Genomic DNA, 21,451 nt, shown 5'->3' on the forward strand with positions numbered 1-21,451 from the left:
TATTCAGTAATGCCTGTTTCAGAGGGGCTCTGGTTCAGATATTTTTTATAATGGCAGGTGCAGCATATACTTGTTCTCCTGTCTGTCACATGTGCATTGAATATCCACTTATCGAGACGGGCTATGATACGCTCATGCCTTAATGTAGATGGAAAAGTAAGACATAGCGGTAGGGATGGGACATATTAAGACGAGCAAGAGCCTGATCCTTTTGATGGGAAAAGGAAATAAAACGTGAGGCAATGGCAGGTGGACTGTGGATGTGGTCTTCATGGTTCGCGATTTAATTATGCTACATCTTACAGAAGCCAAAAAACACTTTTTGGCTGAAACAGTGTTCCTAAATACTAAACATTTATTACATTTATATTACACATACAAATTGCAGTATATTTTTACAATACAACACCCTCCTCGTCAACATTCATTAATTGCAATTTTAAGAGGCAAATAAGCCACCTTCATGAATCCATTTATTGTTTTTTTACCTAGACCTTTGATTGAAAGGTTTAAAGGCCTACTGAAATGAGATTTTCTTATTTAAACGGGGATATCAGGTCCATTCTATGTGTCATACTTGATCATTTCGCAACATTGCCATATTTTTGCTGAAAGGATTTAGTAGAGAAATCCACGATAAAGTTCGCAACTGGAGAAAAGCCCTGCCTCTACCGGAAGTCGCAGAAGATGACGTCACATGTTGATGGCTCCTCATATATTCACATTGATTTTAATGGGAGCCTCCAACAAAAACAGCTATTCGGACCGAGAAAACGACAATTTCCCCATTAATTTGGGCGAGGATGAAAGATTCGTGTTTGATGATATGGATAGCGACGGACTACAAAAAAAAAAAATTGAGACGGATTCATATGTTTTTAGAGACATTTACTAGGATAATTCTGGGAAATCCCATATCTTTCTATTGTGTTGCTAGTGTTTTAGTGAGTTTAACAGTACCTGATAGTCGGAAGTGTACGTCCACGGCCGGGTGTTAACGCGCAGTGTCTCGGGGAAGTCGACGTCACCTGTACGGGAGGCGCAAGCTCAGCTGATATCCGGTAAGTGGGGACTTTTTAACCACAATTTTCTCACCGAAACCTGCTGGTTGACAAGTGGTCAGGATCCATGTCCGCTGTGATCCATAGTAAAGTTTCAACTCTGTGAATTCTAAACAAGGAATCACCGTGTGTTTGTGTGGCTAAAGGCTAAAGCTTCCCAACTCCATTGTTCTACTTTAACTTCTCCAATATTAATTGAACAAATTACAAAAGATTCAACAACACAGATCTCCAAAATACTGTGTAATTATGCCGTTAAAGCAGACGACTTTTAGCTGTGTGTGTGCGCAGCGCTCATATTCATAACAGCCCGTGACGTCATGCGTAATCATTACGCGACGTTTTCAAGAAAAAAGTCAGGGGAAATTTAAAATGGCAATTTAGTAAACTAAAAAGGCCGTATTGACATGTGTTGCGATGTTAATATTTCATCATTGATATATAAACTGCGTGGTGGGTAGTAGTGGGTTTCAGTAGGCCTTTAAAAGTCTGATTGAAGCCATACACTTATTATTTTAAACCCCTGAGGAGCTCAAGCAATATAAGATTGTACATCTGTGCCAAAAATAGAGGGCTCAAGCTGATTGTAATGATGATTGTACTTTGTGTTGCATGATTTGAATGGGTGAAGCAAGGACTTTAAAAAGACCTTTACTAGATGCAGACATACTTAAATATTATTTTCTCCATTAGCTCTAATTTTTACAAACATAAATCAGAATTGGAGCAATAGTCAGGATTTAATGAGGCAATTAGGGAAAGGCATGAATGTTTTTTTTTAATTAAATGGTAAATGGGTTATACTTGTATAGCGCTTTTCTACCTTCAAGGTACTCAAAGCGCTTTGACACTATTTCCACATTCACCCATTTACACACACATTCACACACTAATGTCGGGAGCTGCCATGCAAGGCTCTAACCACGACCCATCAGGAGCAAGGGTGAAGTGTCTTGCCCAAAGTCACAACAAACATGACAAGGTTGGTAGAGGGTGGGGATGGAACCAGGAACCCTCAGGTTGCGGGCACAGCCACTCTCCCAACCGCGCCACATCGCCCCCCCAAGAAAAACATGTGTTCTTATCTTATGCAAGGATTGTGAATGACTGAATAAAATGGAAGACAATTAAAAAAGTGCAGTTCCCCTTTAGATCATTATTAAAAGGTTTATTTCTACTACTAATAAATCTCTATGGAATTCAAATAACTGCAGATGCTAATATTTGTGTACATTCATTCGTTACTTAACTATACAAGTATGGCTTGTTTTTAAATGAAAATTGCACATTCTGTGGGGAATTTTGCCCATCAGCCACAATCCTTGTGTGACATAAGAACACACATCTCTTCCTTTTCTGTGCATTCTAAACTTTGTAATGGAGATATGATCTATTTTGCCTATATAATCCTAAAAAAACAACAACTGTAATGTACATGCTGCAAGTATGGATGTAATGCAGTAAAATGCACATTCGTGATAACATTTACTGCTACCACTATCATAGTCACTACCGTTGTGTCCTTGGGCAAGACACTTTACCCACCTGCTCCCATTGTCACCCACACTGGTGTAAATGTCGCTTAGATATTGGGTTTCACTATGTAAAGCGCTTTAAGTCAATAGAGAAATGTGCGATACAAACATAATTCACTATAAATATAATTTACTATTCTAGTCATTTTTTGTCAGCATTACCGTAATAGCATTGATTATACACAGTGCATAGCAATGAAAACAGTCCTTCCACAACAACAGGGAAAAGAGCATTTTCTGTCTTTTCCCACTAATAACAGATTTTGTGAGAACCTTAGAGCTGTCATGTCTTGTGATCATGTCTTGTTTAGTTATATTCTGTTTGCCGGCCTGGCGTCATTGTTCTTTTCACACTCCGTTCATGCTTGATTCATGCTGTTCTTGTCTTGCCACGTAATTTTTCTTTGTTATTATATATTATATATTATTTGTGGGGCGGCATAGCTCGGTTGGTAGAGTGGCCGTGCCAGCAACTTGAGGGTTGCAGGTTCGTTTCCCGCTTGTGCTATCCTAGTTACTGCCGTTGTGTCCTTGGGCAAGACACTTTACCCACCTGCTCCCAGTGCCACCCACACTGGTTTAAATGTAACTTAGATATTGGGTCTCACTATGTAAAGTGCTTTGAGTCACTTGAGAAAAAGCGCTATATAAATATATAATTCACTATTCAAGCCACAGTTTTTTGCCTTGTTTAGTTCATGTTTGATGTCCCAAGTTGTTTTTGCCTCCGCCTTGTGCCCGCCTTTTGTTTGTACCTTTTTTAGTCAAGATTAAATCATGATTTTACCTACACGCCATGTCCCGAGTAGTCCGTCTGCCTTCCTGGGAGAACGACCTTGCAGTGTACAGGGTTACAGAACAAGAACGCTGATGGGTCGCCAGAACGCTGATGGGTCGCCAATGAGTTGTGAAGGAAACTAAAACAAACCAGGATGCGGAAAAACAGGAACTAATGTAGTCAAAAACAAACAGAATATAACTAAACAAAACATGATCACAAGACATGACAAGAGCGTTAATATGTAGCACTGTTGCTGAATGATTTACATGCTAAACAGTGACTTACAATGTCCGTGCTCACTGGAATGCTGAATGAAGGGTTGGTTGCAACTTTCAGCACTTTAAGATAAAAAATATGTTTAGGTATGTTGCGATGCTCTTATGCTGTGTTCCACTTGATGAGAGCTATAGTGTGTCAAGTTGTCAGCGTGTGACTTTTCATAATTGACCAACTTCTCAGCTTGGTGCCATAACCTTCTAGTATACAGGTGAGATGCATTATTTATAATCTAGCATTTTTTTTTTTTGTAACTCTGGTGAAGCTCCTTCTTCTTTATGTTATGTCATGTCATGTTGCAACCAACGGTAGTAACAGCTTCAGATAGAGAGTAGCTGGTTAGTGGCAAAGTGGTCGGAGGAGCAGTGAGAGGAAAGTCAGTCAGCAAAGTAGGTCCACGGTGTTAGCTCTTACAAAAACAATGTCCCTATAGCTTCGTTAATATGCTGGCCTCAGAATGTAAATGGAGCGTAGTTGGCAGTTTTTGGAATTATTTAGAGTGTTTTTTAGCCAAAATAAAAGAATCTCAATTACCTGCGTTATTAGCCGCCACTCACAACATTTTTTTCACTATTTGAACCAAGGAAACAGGAAAGACGTGTATTCTTGTTTCACATAGGGATTGTGAATGATGAGCAAAATTCCAAAACAAGTGCAGTTTTTCTTAATTCCAGCAAAAAAGGTCACACATGTTTAACCCTGTTATTTTTTCCTAAAATTACAATCATGTATTCCTCCATTTTGAGGACTTAGATGGGGTGGAAAAACTTGTGACAAGTGACAAGGAAATATGTTTTTTTTTTTTAATTTCCACTCATATCCCTTTTCTTTGTCTCTGAGGAACACAACAAATTTTCATTGGGTCTGAGCAATGCCTGAGGCACGAGGGAAGGAATCATGCAAATGTGAGTCCCTGCAAGTGTATTCATGCCCCTTGGGCTGTGGACCTAATTGAATATGTTCTGATGCTTGAGGGCAAAAAAAAAAACTATGAGCGACGGAATGAACATATTTAGTTTGACCGAACTCATGTTTCACTTTCATTTTCCTTGGCTCTGTTTTCACATTCTAATCTTTAGATGATCAAAATTTTTACGTTTTGACGCGGATCTTTCATTTCTAGGTTTAGTCCTCACTCCTTCAATGTTCCAGCAAACCAAGCATAAATATGCATCTGTGGGAGACACTCTAGAAGCAAAACACAACTACTAAATGTTGTCATTAGCATATGAGCAACCGGCAATGGTGTGTCTGATCCGTGAGTATTGCCAATGGTGGAGTTTATTAACCTTTGACGAGGATTGTCTCCTTCACTGTGCCAAATATTACCCAGACACTAACATGTTTTTGGACTGAAATCTGGAATACTTTGGGAAAGACCTTTGCAAACACAGGGCAAACATGAGGTTTGCGTGTATTAAAACTAGGGATTTTCCAATCTGGATTTTATGCTGATGATTCTGATACAGATCATCCATGAGTAAGATCGGCCGATACGAGTTACATGTATTAACTGCCATTTTTTTTTTAAATGTATTTAATGTAAGTGATACTGACTGTTTAACAATATTAACAAACCATAATTTCCAGACTATGGAACGCACCGGAATATAAACCGCACCCAATAAAATTTAGAAGAAAACATATTTTCCCATATATTAGCCACACCGGACTGCTGGCCCAGATACGCACAAATGTTTGTGAAAAAGGAGGCGATCGTGCTGCAAAGACAGACGACTAAAAGAGAGAATATTCCGCCTGTGTGTGTCAAAATATTTGTAAGAAATAATAATATTAGACATATTGTCTGTTCTGCAATGACACTTCGTATTGTTGTATAGCTGCTGGATGACCTAAGAGGTTAAAACAAGTTATATTAATTGTGTTTTGTTGTCTGGTGGCGTTTTTTAATAGTGTTTGTTGTTTTATACAAGAGATATGTTGTTATGATATAAAAACATCTTAATATATGCATTTTCTGAGCACCATCACAACACAGCAATCCTCCAAGAGCGCACCTTCAACGTACACACTGTATAGTAGGTTATGTTTTTGCTTCATTATTATTAATATTATTATTTATTTACTTATTTCAGGCAATGACATTAAAAAAAGTACAAGGTAGACAACACATAATAATATACATTAATATAATGCAAAAGGTAATGTGCAGTATGTAAGCATGATGATCCAGTTTTGCCTGAAAGGGAGTGGAAAGAAGATAATTTATTTAATCCCACGGATTATAGCCTATAAAAGGTGGTACATTCTGCATAATGTTTGTCTGCACCACTTTTGCACTTGTTATCAATTGTACACCCAATTTTAATTTAACATTCATAAATCGCCTACTATAAGTACACGTTATAGTTTTTACACACTATTTAACAAGTGTTCAATTGTTCTTAGTAAATCAGGTCCAAGCGCCTAAATGTTCCACGTTTCTTTTTGTAAAACACTCCAAATATTGCATTGTGAATATGTGATAATGTGACTGCTGAGCTCGGTAGCCAGGGATGTTTACAAAATACCGGTGTTTTTTTGGTACGGGTTTATAATTGGGTCAGTCTGGGAGAAGATTCAGGACAAATGATACGACTACCAGTATTATTCACTTCAGATGCAATACCCCATAAAGGTTTGTAACACAACAATATTTCTTCCTCAAAAATCCCTCAAAGTCACGCACGCTAATAAGAGTTGGCGTCAGTTTGAAGTGAACACGTTTTACTCACGACCGTCGCCACCGCACTTCATCAATCGTAGTCCTAGCGATCCAGTAATGCACAACACAATATTAATCCACTCGAAAAAAAGGAAACATTCATGTAATATAACAATCCATATAGTTGCTTTGAAGCAAGACAGCATCCACTGACAGACCTATAGTCACCGTCTGACACCACTCTACTGCGCCGCGTTTATGTGGCATCAAAACACACTTTGCTAAAATGTGTTGCGCCCCCCGCGACCCCAAAAGGGAATAAGCGGTAGAAATGGATGGATGGATGGATGGTGTTTGTTTTCATTCTGTATGTTGATTCCACAAACTGGACGATTGATTACATTTGCTCTTTTGGTATTTTTGTTACACACTACACTTACACTGTCAACACTTAATATAGCCTCCGATCACTCAAATACGTCCGTGTACACCATAAAAACAAAAAACACTTCCCATTGATATAATATGCACACCCACCTATCATGCTGATTGATTGTATTTATTTGTATTATATATTTCACATAATATATCAAGGAAAAGTTGTTGCTTTGCACGTGAATGCCGTATCAGAATTAGAATCAGCAATACTTTATTGATCCCCGAGGGAAAAAGAGATGTTCAGCACAATCGAATTCAAGAGCAGAAAAACATTACAGGGAAAAAAACTGGATCGCTGACAGGTCTACCAACTTCTGGCACCTCTTAACAAAAAAGGTGAGAAACAGGTAAACATTTGGGGGGGGGTTTCAGTCTAAGCCTGGGCCCCTGGAGAGGCGGGTCCAGACTGAGGCCGAGGGGGGAAAAAACCAAATAGCCATAGCACACGTGTGTGTAGGAGGGGAACATCAAAGAAAACAAAAGGACATTAAAGACATTAAAAGAGGAAAGCTGATGCAACCAGTCATTTCTACATACAGCTACAAAAAAAAAACATATGCACTGGGGTGGCCTCTGTGGTGTTCCACGCCATCGTCTGCTGGGGTGGGTTGTACTTGTACTTGTACTTGTATGGGCTGTACTTGTATAGCGCTTTTCTACCTTCAAGGTACTCAAAGCGCTTTGACACTACTTCCACATTTATCCATTCACACAAACATTCACACACTGATGGAGGGAGCTGCCATGCAAGGCGCTAACCAGCACCCATCAGGAGCAAGGGTTAAGCATGGCCAGAGACAGGAGCAGACCCAACAAAGCAACCAAGAGAGCTCAACTCTCGGCCGCTCACTAACTCTCGGCCAGTGTCCAGTCTACATGAATGAGCGAGGATGCGTCTAAGGAGACTGAGGTGTCCAATACCTGCTCATTCAAAATATAATAATAATAATAGTTTAATTGTAATGAATAAAAACGCAGGGATTGATCCTTGTGTTCTTTACAAAATGATGACATAATTGAATTGCACCTTGCACTGCAAACATAGTTGACTCATTCAAAACCTAAAAACTGGTGTTGATAAAAGACTTCCCTGCTGAGAGATGTTTTGTGATGACCGTGTTGTACAACCTCTTGAGCTAATAAAATAAAATATTTTTTTCACATCTTTATTTACACTAATTGCATATGGTACAGATGAAGGGAATAAGCGGTAGGAAATGGATGGATGGATTGAATCCTGGTATCGGTAAGGAATCTTGATATTGGTATCAGTAAAATCCTAACGATATACATCCTCATTAGCAGAGGTGGGTAGTAACGCGCTACATTTACTCCGTTACATTTACTTGAGTAACTTTTGGGATAAATTCTACTTCTACGAGTAGTTTTTATGCAACATACTTTTACAAGAGTATATTTATAGAGAAGAAACGCTACTTTTATTCCGCTACATTTATCTAGATTCAGCTCGCTACTCGCTTTTTTTTTTTTTTATCGATCTGTTAATGTTTGTTTTAGTTTATGACGGAGCTTCAAAGTAGGATATGCGCATGCCTGCGTTTCACCAATCACATGCAGTCACTGGGGACGTTGGACCAATCAAACAGAGCCAAGCGGTCACATGACCCGACTTAAACAACTTGAAAAACGTATTCGGGTGTTACCAATTAGTGGTCAATTGTACGGAATATGTACTGTACTGTGCAATCTACTAATAAAAGTATGACTCAAGCAATCAATCAAAAGTGTAAAGGAAAAAAGACACTTTTTATTTCAACCGTACTTCCCGTCAAAAGCCTAAAGACTGATGATCGCACAGTTCCTGTCAACACAATAAAAGTGCCGCTCCATCGCACCTGCGCTAACAAAATAAGAGTCTCCCGAAAACCAGCGCAAACAAGCTAGCAAGATACAGAGTTTGCCGCCAATTTATTTATTGTAAAGTGTATAAAAACAAATATGGAAGCTGGACAAATAAGATGCCAAAAAACAACGACTTTCATGTGGTATTAGACAGAAAAGAGGAACTTTTTTTCTCCTCCATTTGAAAAAGTGGACGTTATCAGCACTAAAACGTAAGTCATCAGAATCAGGTAATACACCAACTTATATTCTTGTCTTCATGAAAGATAGGAATCTATATGTTAAACATGCATGTATATTCATTAAAACACCTTTAACATGTCAACAAAAACGGCAAAACAAATAAATATAAATTATATACTGTATGTATAAATGTATATATATATATATATATATATATATATATGTATATATATATATATACATATATATATATATATATATATATATATATATATATATATATATATATATATATATATATGATATGTGTGTGTATGTATATATGAGGTAAATCACCTCGACTTGGTCATTTATTAAGTAATTGATTAACGTTGAAAAACTTTTGGGGTGTTACCATTTAGTGGTCATTTGTACGGAATATGTACTGTACTGTGCAATCTACTAATACAAGTTTCAATCAATCAATCAATGAATGCCTATTGAGCCTATGGTATGTGGCTCAATGTGCCTTAATTTTTTTATTTTAATGTACTATTATTTAATATATATTATTGTTTTAGTTGCTTAAGAGATATTCCTGCCTCTGAATTTGCTCATTGCTATTTTTATATTTTTGTGCATTATTTGTTGCCGTAATCAGGTTACTCATCAGTTACTCAGTACTTGAGTAGTTTTTTTACAACATACTTTTTACTTTTACTCAAGTAAATATTTGGGTTACTACTCCTTACTTTTACTTGAGTAATAAATCTCTAAAGTAACAGTACTCTTACTTGAGTACAATTTCTGGCTACTCTACCCACCTCTGCTTATTAGTGGCCATACCGTTTGAAATGTGCACACAATAATGTTTGGCAATGATGATACCAACAAAACACAATGCACTTACCAAAATATTATTTTTTTAATTAGCATATATCTCTCCAATTGAACCCAAGGTAACGTGACAACACCATACCATGGTGTTGCCTGGCTTCATGAGTTGTTGCTGGGGACAGTCTAGAACTCCAGGTGGTTATTTATGTCTTTGGGCGAGGTGTATGTTTCATGGCTGCTCAATGTGCTGGTGATGCGCTCTGAACATGAAATCCATTCCTTCGTGTCTTGTGGTACACAGCACTGTTATTAGCAAGAATATCCCAATTCTCTGTGCAATTACTCACGTTCAAGCTGACTCTGGGAGTCTGTGTCAAACCTTTTATTAAAAACTGATGGAGCAATAATGATGAGAAGCCTACTGAAACCCACTACTACCGACCACGCAGTCAAATAGTTTATATATCAATGATGAAATCTTAACATTGCAACACATGCCAATACGGCCAATTTAGTTTACTAAATTACAATTTTAAATTTCCCGGGGAGTTTCTGGTTGAAAACGTCGCGGAATGATGACGCGTATGATGACATGTGTTTGTGACGTTCTTGGTTGGAGGGGACATATTAGCTCAGCACCACTTACGGCTAAAATTCGTCTCTGTTCCTGGCATAATTACACAGTAATTTGGACATCTGTGTTGCTGAGTCTTTTGCAATTTGTTCAATCAAAAATGGGTACTATAAAGAACAATGCTGTTGGTGGAAAGCGGTGTATTGCAGCTGTCTTTAGCACCAAGACACAGCCGGTGTTTCTTTGTTTGTTGTGAAGCTTTAACACAGAGCAGTCAAGCGAACATGTTTCTCTACGTCAATCAGCATGTTTTTGGATGGGAAAATTGTGATATATATCTTACCGGAGACATCAGTGGATTATGCGTCCTCCTGCTGTAGCTGTCAAAAAAGGCAACTGTGAGCTTGGCTCCTCGGCTTCTTTCTGAGACACTGGCGTGTTCACCGCAGCCATCCGACTTTGAGGTATGTCGTTAGAATCTCACTAAAACACTATTAAAACAATAAGCAGATAAGGGATCTTCCAGAAGTATCCTAGTAAATGTGTCTAATTCCATCTGAAACGCTCACACTGCCGCCGCCTGGAGCCGTCGCTTTTTATTTTATTTTTATTTAAAAAAAAATTCTAGTCCTTCACTATCAATATCCTCATCCACGAATCTTTCATCCTCGCTCAAATTAATGGAGAAATTGTCGCTTTCTCGGTCCGAATTGCTCTTACTGCTGGTGGCTCACATTATAAACACAGGATGTGAGGAGCCCTCACACCGGTGACGTCACGCGCACATTCTTCCGGTAAAGGCAGGGCTTTTTTATTAGCGACCAAAAGTTGCAAACTCTATCGTCGATGTTCTCTACTAAATCCTTTTAGCAAAAATATGGCATTATCGCAAACTGATCAAGTATGACACATAGAATGGACCTGCTATCCCCGTTTAAATAAGAACATTTCATTTCAGTAGGCCTTGAAGGCATCCCTTTATTTCGCTCTACTTATCCGGTGGTACATTTTTCCTCACCCCACCTACTCAAATTCATATCCAAAGAAAGTTGCACATACTGACCTAAGTAAGATATGTCGGATGAAAGCACCTGATGATTCACACAGCTTTATAGGCGTCTTTAAAACAAAGGAGCACATCCTGATGCAAAATCTTTAGAATGGAAGAGTCCGATGATGCACAAAGCTGTAGGCTTCTATTTCACCCTTAACCTCCACAGACGTGGCCACACTTACACACATGAAACACACCAACCCAGAGGCTTCTACCTTTCAAGACACTGGTGCTCTAGACAGCGTTCTTGACTGTCTGGCAGAACTGGTGTTATGTTAGTAGGTTTATTGCAACCTTCATGCTGCCATTTATCCCAAAGACTACAACATATATTTATTTATGATCAGGAGTCAACACTAAATTGGCCCTAGTGTGTGAATGTGAGTGTGAATGTTGTCTGTAGTGTGAATGTTGTCTGTCTATCTGTGTTGGCCCTGCGATGAGGTGGCGACTTGTCCGGGGTGTACGCTGCCTTCCGTCCAATTGTAGCTGAGATAGGCGCCAGCACCCTCCGTGACCCCAAAAGGGAATCATCGGTATAAAATGGATGGATGTTCATGAGTTTTTAGGTTATGATCTGTTTTTACCACTACTGTTAACAACATGTTTTATGTGTAAATCTGATTCTAAACTGACAAGTACAAATTGGTCCAAAATGTGTTTTTTGGAGTTTTTGTTGACCACATCGAAAAATGCAATACTTTAGATAGGGGTGTCAAACTAATGTTTTATTGAGGGCCACGTCCCATTTACATGGCTGCCCTAAGAGGGCAACATTAAATGATGTGGTGGACCACATTGATTGATTGATTGATTGATTGATTAATTGATTGATTGATTGAAACTTTTATTAGTAGATTGCACAGTTCAGTACATATTCCGTACAATTGACCACTAAATGGTAACACCCGAATACGTTTTTCAACTTGTTTAACCACGTTAATCAATTCATGCTAAGAATCATGACAACATGGAATGACGTTGCAGACCACATTAAATGTTATGGTAGACAACATTAAATGACCCAGAAGACCATATTAAATGACATTATAGACCACATTAAAATGTGTGGAGGACCACATTGAATGACTTGGAAGACCACAATAAATTACATGGCGACCACGTTAAAAAGTATGTGACGGACCACATAAAAAAATGTGGCAGACCATTTAAATTGTGTGGAACACCACATTGAATGATGTTGCAAGTCACATTGAAGGATGTAGAGGGCCATATCAAAGGGTGTGATGGGCCAGCTCTGGCCCCCGAGCCTTGAGTTTGAGACCTGTGCTTCATATAATTAGGAACGATTAAAAAAAAACAATTATTTATTCTCTAGACACACCAAGCAAGTTGGAACAAACAAATCACTTAATTGTTATTATTTGAACATACATTAGGAAACCTTTTATGTGTAGTTTTGCACCCGCCAGCCGTGCAACAAATGAAAGTCTAAACTGATGTTATGCCACAGTGTACAAAGCAGGTGAGGAATAAAGTATTGTTACTGTAAAACATATCCGTCTATGCTGTAACAATAAAATAATAATAAAAACTAAGAATAAAAGACTTGTAACTATGGGTGACCTGATCCGATCTTGATATCAGATATTGGTCCGATATCAGCAAAAATCTAAAATCGTGGATATACAGTAAGCGCCGATATGAGCAGTCCTGCATTTAGAAGCTAAATGTCCTTCAAAAAGCACACAATGTTGGTCTTTTCCTGTATTTTACTGAAGACATTTGCAACAGGGAAACATGACAAGCTATATTCTACTACGAGCGAGCAGCTACACAACAGGTAAACATACAATAGCACACAAGCTAGAAATACCAAGTAAGTATCCTTATTGAACAATATTATTCTCAAAACACCACATTTATTAATATAAGAAGTATCAAATAATCATAGTTGCATATTAGGTTCTCATAGTTATCATTGTCACCGACGTCCCACTGGGTGTGAGTTTTCCTTGCCCTTATGTGGGCCTACCAAGGATGTTGTAGTGGTTTGTGTTGTGGTTTGTACAGCCCTTTGAAACACTAGTGATTTAGGGCTATATAAGTAAACATTGATTGATTGATTGATATCGCTTTCAATGCAAAGTCTTCAAAGCGGAAGTGTATACAAAAGTATGTGGTAACAAACTATCACTGCATCATTCAACTTACTGCGTCCTGAGCTTATCTTAATGAATGATTGTGACCACTAGATGATGCCCCAAAAAATATACCAATCAACTTTAACTTAAAGAAAGAATAGGGTTCGTTAAAAATCAATAGTTTTGAGTTGTTCATACAGTACATATCATTGTTCTTTGTTTCGGTAATTTCACTTGATCAAAAGTTTTCTAACTTTCCATTCCACACTACAAATTATTTAAAATATGTATAATTCATGCTGATACCGTATCGGTAATATCGGTATCGGCAAATACTCAAATATCTGTATTGTATCAGATGTTAAACGGTATCGGGAGACCCCTAAATCTAATTAATATGAGCATGTTTCTGAGCCTTACGGGACACAAAAAAATACAAGTTGTTGTAGCTGCCAAAAATTTAATTTATTATATTAAGTGACAAAAGTATGGCACAGTAGTAATTGTGTTAAATTATGTATTTATGTTTGACACAATGGGCTGTATCTGCAGACTAATCAGCTTAACCATTATCTTTTCTACTGTTTTGAGGAACAGGACATTCTTTACAATGTGAGGCACTTCATAGTTCTATTAGTTATATTACATTTTTACACCACCATATTAACATTTGTGAATCTGGATGATTATGATTTTCTCTGTTGCTCTAGGTGAACACCTGAGGACGTGTCCACAGGGTCCGACTTGTTGCACCGACACCATGGAGGAAAACATGGAGGGTCTTAGTGGACGAGAGACAGAAGCACTGATCAGGGAGGCCGGCAGATCGTTGCAGGCATCCTTCAACACTCTCTATAGAAGCTTTGACAGTAAGTAAGCTCTGACTCTCATTACTGTCCGTTTGCTACAAGTTCTGACTCTGCTCTGCACCCAAGCGCAACTTCAGTAGTGATGGTGCGTGTACGATGGGGGGATGTGTATGTCAAGTGCATCAAGGGGACCCCTGACTGGGTGTTTTAATGAGGGCAGAGTCAGGCAGACACAATGAAACATGATAAGCTGATCCCCTGATCTGAAAGGGCACACACACACACAAACAGACGGATGTCCCCTGGGGCAGTTGCTGGTTCAGCTAATGAGCAGTTGACCCACTGAGGAGGCGAGAGTGTAAATTAAAAAAAATAAAGGAATAGACGGAAGAAAAAAAGCATGGTAACAACAGAAACATGCATCAATGCTGCAGGTGAGAAATGTGAAATTAGGGGCTGTGCGAGTCAAGATGAAACAAAAATAACAAAAACAGGAAATGAAGAGACAATAAAGGCCAGAAAAAAGGCCACACGCCACATATTATATGGCTTAGTAGTCATCCCAAAATGTGAGGTTAGTACAGCACACAAGGAAACAGTGCTGCTAAAGCAGGTAGAGCTCACCTGTTATTTCGGCCTCTTTTACAGTATCTCCTTATAAATGTGCATCCATTTTGCTAAGTTCCAAATATGTGATGCAGTTGTGACATAGTGGAAGTAATGTGGCATTCAATGAGAAGATTTTTTTATAGTCATAAAAAAAATTATATATTTTCTCACAAATTATTGCTGATAAACAATATTATTATCAGCATCATTTTGAGACCAAATTAGACCCTATTGTAATCACAATGTATAATGATAAATAACACAAGTATTCCATACAAGTCAATAAAGTTTCATTTCTCATTGAGTTTCATTTTAATTGGAAGGTCTATTTATCTGTGTTGGCACTGCAATGAGGTTGCGACTTGTCCAGGGTGTACTCTGCCTTCCGCTCGAGTGTAGCTGGTATTGGTTCTGATCCATCCATCCGTTCATTTTTCTACCGTTTGTCCCTCTCAGGGTCGTGGGGTGCTGGACCTATCCCAGCTACACTCGGGCAGAAGGCGGGGTACACCCTGGAGAAGTCATGACCTCATCACAGGGCCAACACAGATAGACAGACAACATTCACACTCACGTTCACACACTAGGGACAATTTAGTGTTGCCAATCAACCTATCTCCAGCTAGAGTACCCAGGACCTTCGCATTGTGAGGCACACGCACTACCCCTATTCCACTGTGCTGCCCTCATTGATGGATATGCTAAATGTTTTTAGTGTTGTTCGTTTGGTTTGGTTGTAGATTGCTTTGTGCATAATTTTAGCTGTTTGCAATTTCACTGTATCGCGGAATTTCAATATTTTCGATTTAATATAGAAAGGGTTTGTATGTTCTCTATACCCAACATTATGTATTATTCTAACTGATCTTTTTTAACATGGTTAATGAATGAAGTGCACTTTTGTAGTTAGTTATCTATATATCTACACAATAACTCAGATATGATAACACTAGCGAGTAGTAAAGAATATGAAAGGATTTTGGTCCAGAACATATTTAGCTTTATTCATTATTGATGTGTTTCATGCTACATTATGTTGTATATTTTTTATATGAGATTTCCATTTGATTGTATTATCAATTATTACACCAAGAAATTGTATTTAATTTACTCTTTTAATTTCTAATCTGTCTATTTGTATTTGTGTTTGACTTTCCCTTATACTGGTACCGAATAGGATCATTTTAGTTTCACTGAGGTTTAAGGATAGTCTGTTTTTGTCAAACCAATTTTTTTGTTTGTTCATTTCTTCTTGTTATTATTTGTATTGATTACAGTGTGTTCTCTCCCGAACAAAACACACTTGTATCATCTGCAAATAATACTAACATTAAGTCTTTACTAATTTTATTTATATCAAGACTGAAACATTTTTGGTCACAGCAATGGCCTGAGGTAGGCCAAAATATATATTTAGCATTGTATATGTGTGTTCACCAAGCTTCATCTTTTGCTTCCTGTTGATTAAGCAGCTTCTAATCCAGTTTAAGACCAACCCCCTAATTTTTTGATTAAAATATTGTGTTCTGTGTTGGGCCTGCGATGAGGTGGCGACTTGAATCAGACTCCTTCGAATTGAATCTTTGAACCATTTAAGTCAGACAATAACTGTTTTTTTTAATCAAATGAAAGTTGTGTTTGTATTTTTTAAGTTATATCTACAATTAATGCGTTTTTTGTATCTCTTGTCCCACAACCAGCGTATTTTACGGAACTTCACAGCCGCTCGGAACGCTCACTTCAGGAGGCTCTATCTCCCCTTGGCCCTCTGTACTCTCAGAATACAAGACTCTATGGGGATTTGTACTCTGACTTGAGGCAGTACTACCGGGGATCTGCTCTCAACTTAGATGAGACGTTGACCGAATTTTGGTCACACCTTCTGGAGCGCACCTTCAAAAGCTCCACCCCCAGAGACGTGAGTAAGGACTCCAGTTACATAAGCCATGAAAGACAGTCAAAACTCCCTTAAAATGATAGTTTACTAATAAAATAGTAATGTTAGATCAAACAGCGTAATTTTTTGGGGCAAAATGGGACGTTTGGATGTTAAGTTATGCTTTTAACAAGAATTGTACAATGGAATATATATGGATGAGAATCAGCACCTCCAAATCCGAGTCCGTGGTTCTCGCCCGGAAAAGGGTGGAGTGCTATCTCCGGGTTGGGGAGGAGACCCTGCCTCGAGTGGAGGAGATCAAGTACCTCGGAGTCTTGTTCAAGAGTGAGGGAAGAGTGGATCGTGAGATCGACAGGCGGAACGGTGCGGCGTCTTCAGTAATGCGGACGCTATATCGATCCATTGTAGTGAAGAAGGAGCTGAGCCGGAAGGCAAAGCTCTGAATTCACCGGTCAATCTACATTCTCATCCTCACCTATGGTCATGAGTTTTGGGTTATGACCGAAAGGAGAAGATCATGTGTACAAGCGGCCGAAATGAGTTTCCTCCGTGGGGTGGCGGGGCTCTCCCTTAGAGATAGGGTGAGAAGCTCTACCATCCGGGAGGAGCTAAAAGTAAAGCCGCTACTCCTCCACATCGAGAGAAGCCAGATGAGGTGGTTCGGGCATCTGGTGAGGATGCCACTCGAATGTCTCCCTAGGGAGGTGTTTAGGGCATATCCAACCGGTAGGAGGCCACGGGGAAGACCCAGGACACGTTGGGAAGACTATATCTCCTGGCTGGCCTGGGAACGCCTCGGGGTCCCCCAGGAAGAGTTGGACAAAGTATATATATTAATTATTATTATTTTATTTTATTTTTTTATTTTTTTTATTTTTTTTCTGACCGCGGCCTTACTTTAGTGGCAACATCCAGTAAATGTTTGAGCAAATGAGAAATGATTCAAACAAATATAAAAAAATATTTAGAAAATGCCATTTTTGAAACAAACAATTTGTACCTACTGTAATTATAAATTACAGTAAAATGTATTATATTTGTTCAACAAAATGCAAATATAGAGTATTGTATTTTCCACTCTGCAGTATAATTGCTTTCGCAGGTCACCCTGTCAGAAGACTACCTTGAGTGTGTTGCTAAGCAACATGAGACTCTGCGGCCATTTGGAGATGTCCCACGGGACATGAAAGCAAAGCTTACACAGGCTTTTGTCACAGCCAGGTCATTTGTCCAGGGGCTGATCATCAGTGGGGAAGTCGTCAGAAAGGTCTCACAGGTGAGTGTGTGCGTGCATGTAGTGACACATTGGCACGAAGACTTGGCTTTAGATATGAAGTGTCCAGACTTCTTGTTGATTATCGTGATTTACAGTAGGTTGTAAAATATGTCGTTACCCCTAAAATAACAAATATAGGGCCTGATCTTCTGAAGGTTTGCATGTATTAGAACACATCAAATTTGGATAATGAACGCAAAGATGATATACTAAGACATTTTGTGTCTCTTAAATGGGCAAAATACAGAGTGCAATCAATTTAGCGTGTCTGCCTTAATGTGTTTGCAGAATATAGGCTGATTCTTTGAATGCCCGTAATACTGGGAAGATGAGATGCAAATATAATCATTTAGTGCTCGCAATGTGATTTATCAAGACTGAAACTGTTTTGCAACTGTATTTAGCATGTGTGAATTCTATAGATTGCACACGCTATTTAGCGCATTTTATTTTGATCATAGTACAAAACCCAAAACCAGTGAAGTTGGCACATTGTGTAATTCATAAATAAAAACAGAATACAACAATTTGCAAATCCTTTTCAACTTATATTCAATTGAATACACTGTAAAGACAATATATTTTATGTTGGAACTGAGAAACTTAATTTTTTTTTGCAAATAATCATTAACTTAGAATTTAATGGCAGCAACACATTGCAAACAAGTTGGCACAGAGCCATTTTTACCTCTGTGTTTTATTGCCTTTCTTTTGAACAACACTCAGTAAACGTTTGGGAACTGAGGAGACCAATTTTTGAAGTGGAATTCTTTCCCATTCTTGCTTGATGTACAGCTAAAGTTGTTCAACAGTCCGGGGTCTCCGTTGTCATATTTTAGGTTTTATATTGCGCCACACATTTTCAATGAGAGACATGTCTGGACTACAGGCAGGCCAGACCACTACCCGCATTCTTTTACTATGAAGCCACACTGTTGTAACATGTGGCTTGGCATGGTCTTGCTGAAATAAGCAAGGGCTCCATGATAATGTTGCTTGGATGGCAACATATGTTGCTCCAAAACCTGTATGTACCTTTCAGCATTATTGGTGCCCACGCCTTAGGCACTAATACACTACCATACCATCACAGATGCTGGCTTTTAAACTTTGCGCCTATAACAATCCAAATGGTTTGTTTCCTCTTTGTTACGGAGGACACAACGTCCACAGTTTCCAAAAACCAATTTGAAATGTGGACTCGTCAGACCACAGAACACGAGATGAGCATGGGCCAAGCCAGCGGCGTTTCTGGGTGTTGTTGATAAATGGCTTTCGCTTTGTATAGTAGAGTTTTAACTTGTACTTACAGATGTAGCAACCAACTGTAGTTACCGATAATGGTTTTCTGAAGTGTTCCTGAGCTCATAAGGTGATATCCTTTACACACTGATGTCGCTTTTTGATGCAGTATTGCCTGAGGGATCCAAGGTCAAGGGCATTCAATGTTACGTGCAGTAATTTCTCCAGATCCTCCAAACCTTTTGATGATATTACAGACCGTAGATGGTGAAGTCCCTAAATTCTTTGCAATAGCTTGTTGAGAAACGTTGATCTTAAACTGTGCGACAATTTTTTCACGCATTTGTTCACAAAGTGGTGACCCTTGCCCCATCTTTGTTTGTGAATGACTGAGCAGTTCATGGAAGATGTTTTTATAGCCAATCATGGCACCCACCTGTTCCCAATTAGCCTGTTCACCTGTAGGGAGTTCCAAATAAGTGTTTGAAGAGCATTCCTTAACTTACTCTTTTTTTTCACCTGTGCCAGCTTTTTTGAAACATGTTGCAGGCTTCGAATTCCAAATGAGCTAATATTCGCAAAAAAAAACAACGTTTTTCAGTTTGAACGTTAAATATCTTGTCTTTGTAGTCTATTCAATTGAATATAGGTTGAAAAGGACTTACAAGTCATTGTATTTTGTTTTTATTTACGATTTACATAACGTGCCATCTTCACTGGTTATGGGGTTTGTAGATCAGGCCCTTATTGTTTTACACCTTGGAGTATGCAGGTTTAAATGTATAACTTACAAATGAATAATACAAAATTAACCCAAAGAGGCATAGAAATATAGCAATTATCAATGGGTTTTGTTAAGACACAGCCATTATTATTATATCTAAAGCGCTTTGAAAAAATTAAAAGGGAACTGACATTTTTTGAGAATTTTGTCCATCATTCACAATCCGTATGTAAGACAAGAACGTACACACCCTGTTTCCATATGAGTTGAGAAATTGGGTTAGATGTAAATATAAACGGAATACAATGATTTGCAAATCCTTTTCAACCCATATTCAGTTGAATGCACTACAACTACAAAGACAAGATATTTGATGTTCAAACTCATAAACTTTATTATTTTTTGCAAATAATAATCAACTTAGAATTTCATGGCTGCAACACGTGCCAAAGTAGTTAGGAAAGGGCATGTTCACCACTGTGTTACATCACCTTTTCTTTTAACAACAGTCAATAAACCTTTGGGAACTGAGGAGACACATTTTTGAAGCTTTTCAGGTGGAATTCTTTCCCATTCTTGTTTTATGTACAGCTTAAGTTGTTCAACAGTCCGGGGTCTCCGTTGTGGTATTTTAGGCTTCATAATGTGCCACACATTTTCAATGAGAGACAGGTCTGGACTACAGGCAAGCCACTCTAGTACCCGCACTCTTTTACTATGAAGCCACGCTGTTGTAACAAGTGACTTGGCATTGTCTTGCTGAAATAAGCAAGGGCGTCCATGATAACGTTGCTTGGATGGCAACATATGTTGTTCCAAAACCTGTATGTACCTTTCAGCATTAATGGTGCCTTCACAGATGTGTAAGTTACCCAAGCCTTGGGCACTAATACACCCCCATACCATCACAAATGCTGGCTTTTCAACTTTGCACCTACAACAGTCCTGAATAGTTTTCTTCAGTCTGCCTCTTTCTGATCATGGAAATGTATAAGAAACAAAAAAACAATGAAATTGTCAATTGTATGTGGCTTGTATATATGCATTTTCATTAAAAGAATAAAATAAAATAAACAATGATGGTTCTTTTCCTCTTTGACGTTCAGCTTTTCCAAAAAACAATTTGAAATGTGGACTCGTCAGACCACAGAACACTTTCCCACATTGCAGCAGTCCATCTTAGCCGGGCTTGGGCCCAGCGAAGCCGGCGGCGTTTCTGGGTGTCGTTGATAAATGGCTTTGGCTTTGCATAGTAGTTTTAACTTGCACTTACAGATGTTGCGACAAACTGTAGTTACTGACAGTAGTTTTCCGAAGTGTTGCTGAACCCATGTGGTGATATCCTTTACACACTGATGTCACTTTTTGATGCTGTACCGCCTGAGAGATTGAAAGTCTGCTATATCATCGCTTCTGGAGTGATTTCTCCAGATTCTGTGAAACTTTTGATGGTATTACGGACCGTAGATGGTGAAATTCCTAAATTCCTTGCAATAGCTCATTGAGAAATGTTGTTGTTAAACTGTTTGACAATTTGCTC

General features: G+C 38.6%; 1 protein-coding gene across 1 annotated transcript in view; it reads left to right on the forward strand.

The window, feature by feature from the left end:
- The window catches only part of gpc1a (glypican 1a), a 99,874-nt gene that overhangs the window by 54,988 nt on the left and 23,435 nt on the right, over positions 1–21,451 (forward strand). Inside the window, exons 2-4 of the mRNA XM_061883633.1 lie at positions 14,062–14,220; positions 16,470–16,687; positions 17,772–17,945. Of these exons, the coding sequence (XP_061739617.1) occupies positions 14,062–14,220; positions 16,470–16,687; positions 17,772–17,945 (551 nt within the window). The remainder of the gene's footprint in view (positions 1–14,061; positions 14,221–16,469; positions 16,688–17,771; positions 17,946–21,451) is intronic.

This window comes from Nerophis ophidion, linkage group LG22 (genome assembly GCF_033978795.1).
Source record: "Nerophis ophidion isolate RoL-2023_Sa linkage group LG22, RoL_Noph_v1.0, whole genome shotgun sequence".
Taxonomy (NCBI): Eukaryota; Metazoa; Chordata; class Actinopteri; order Syngnathiformes; family Syngnathidae; genus Nerophis; species Nerophis ophidion.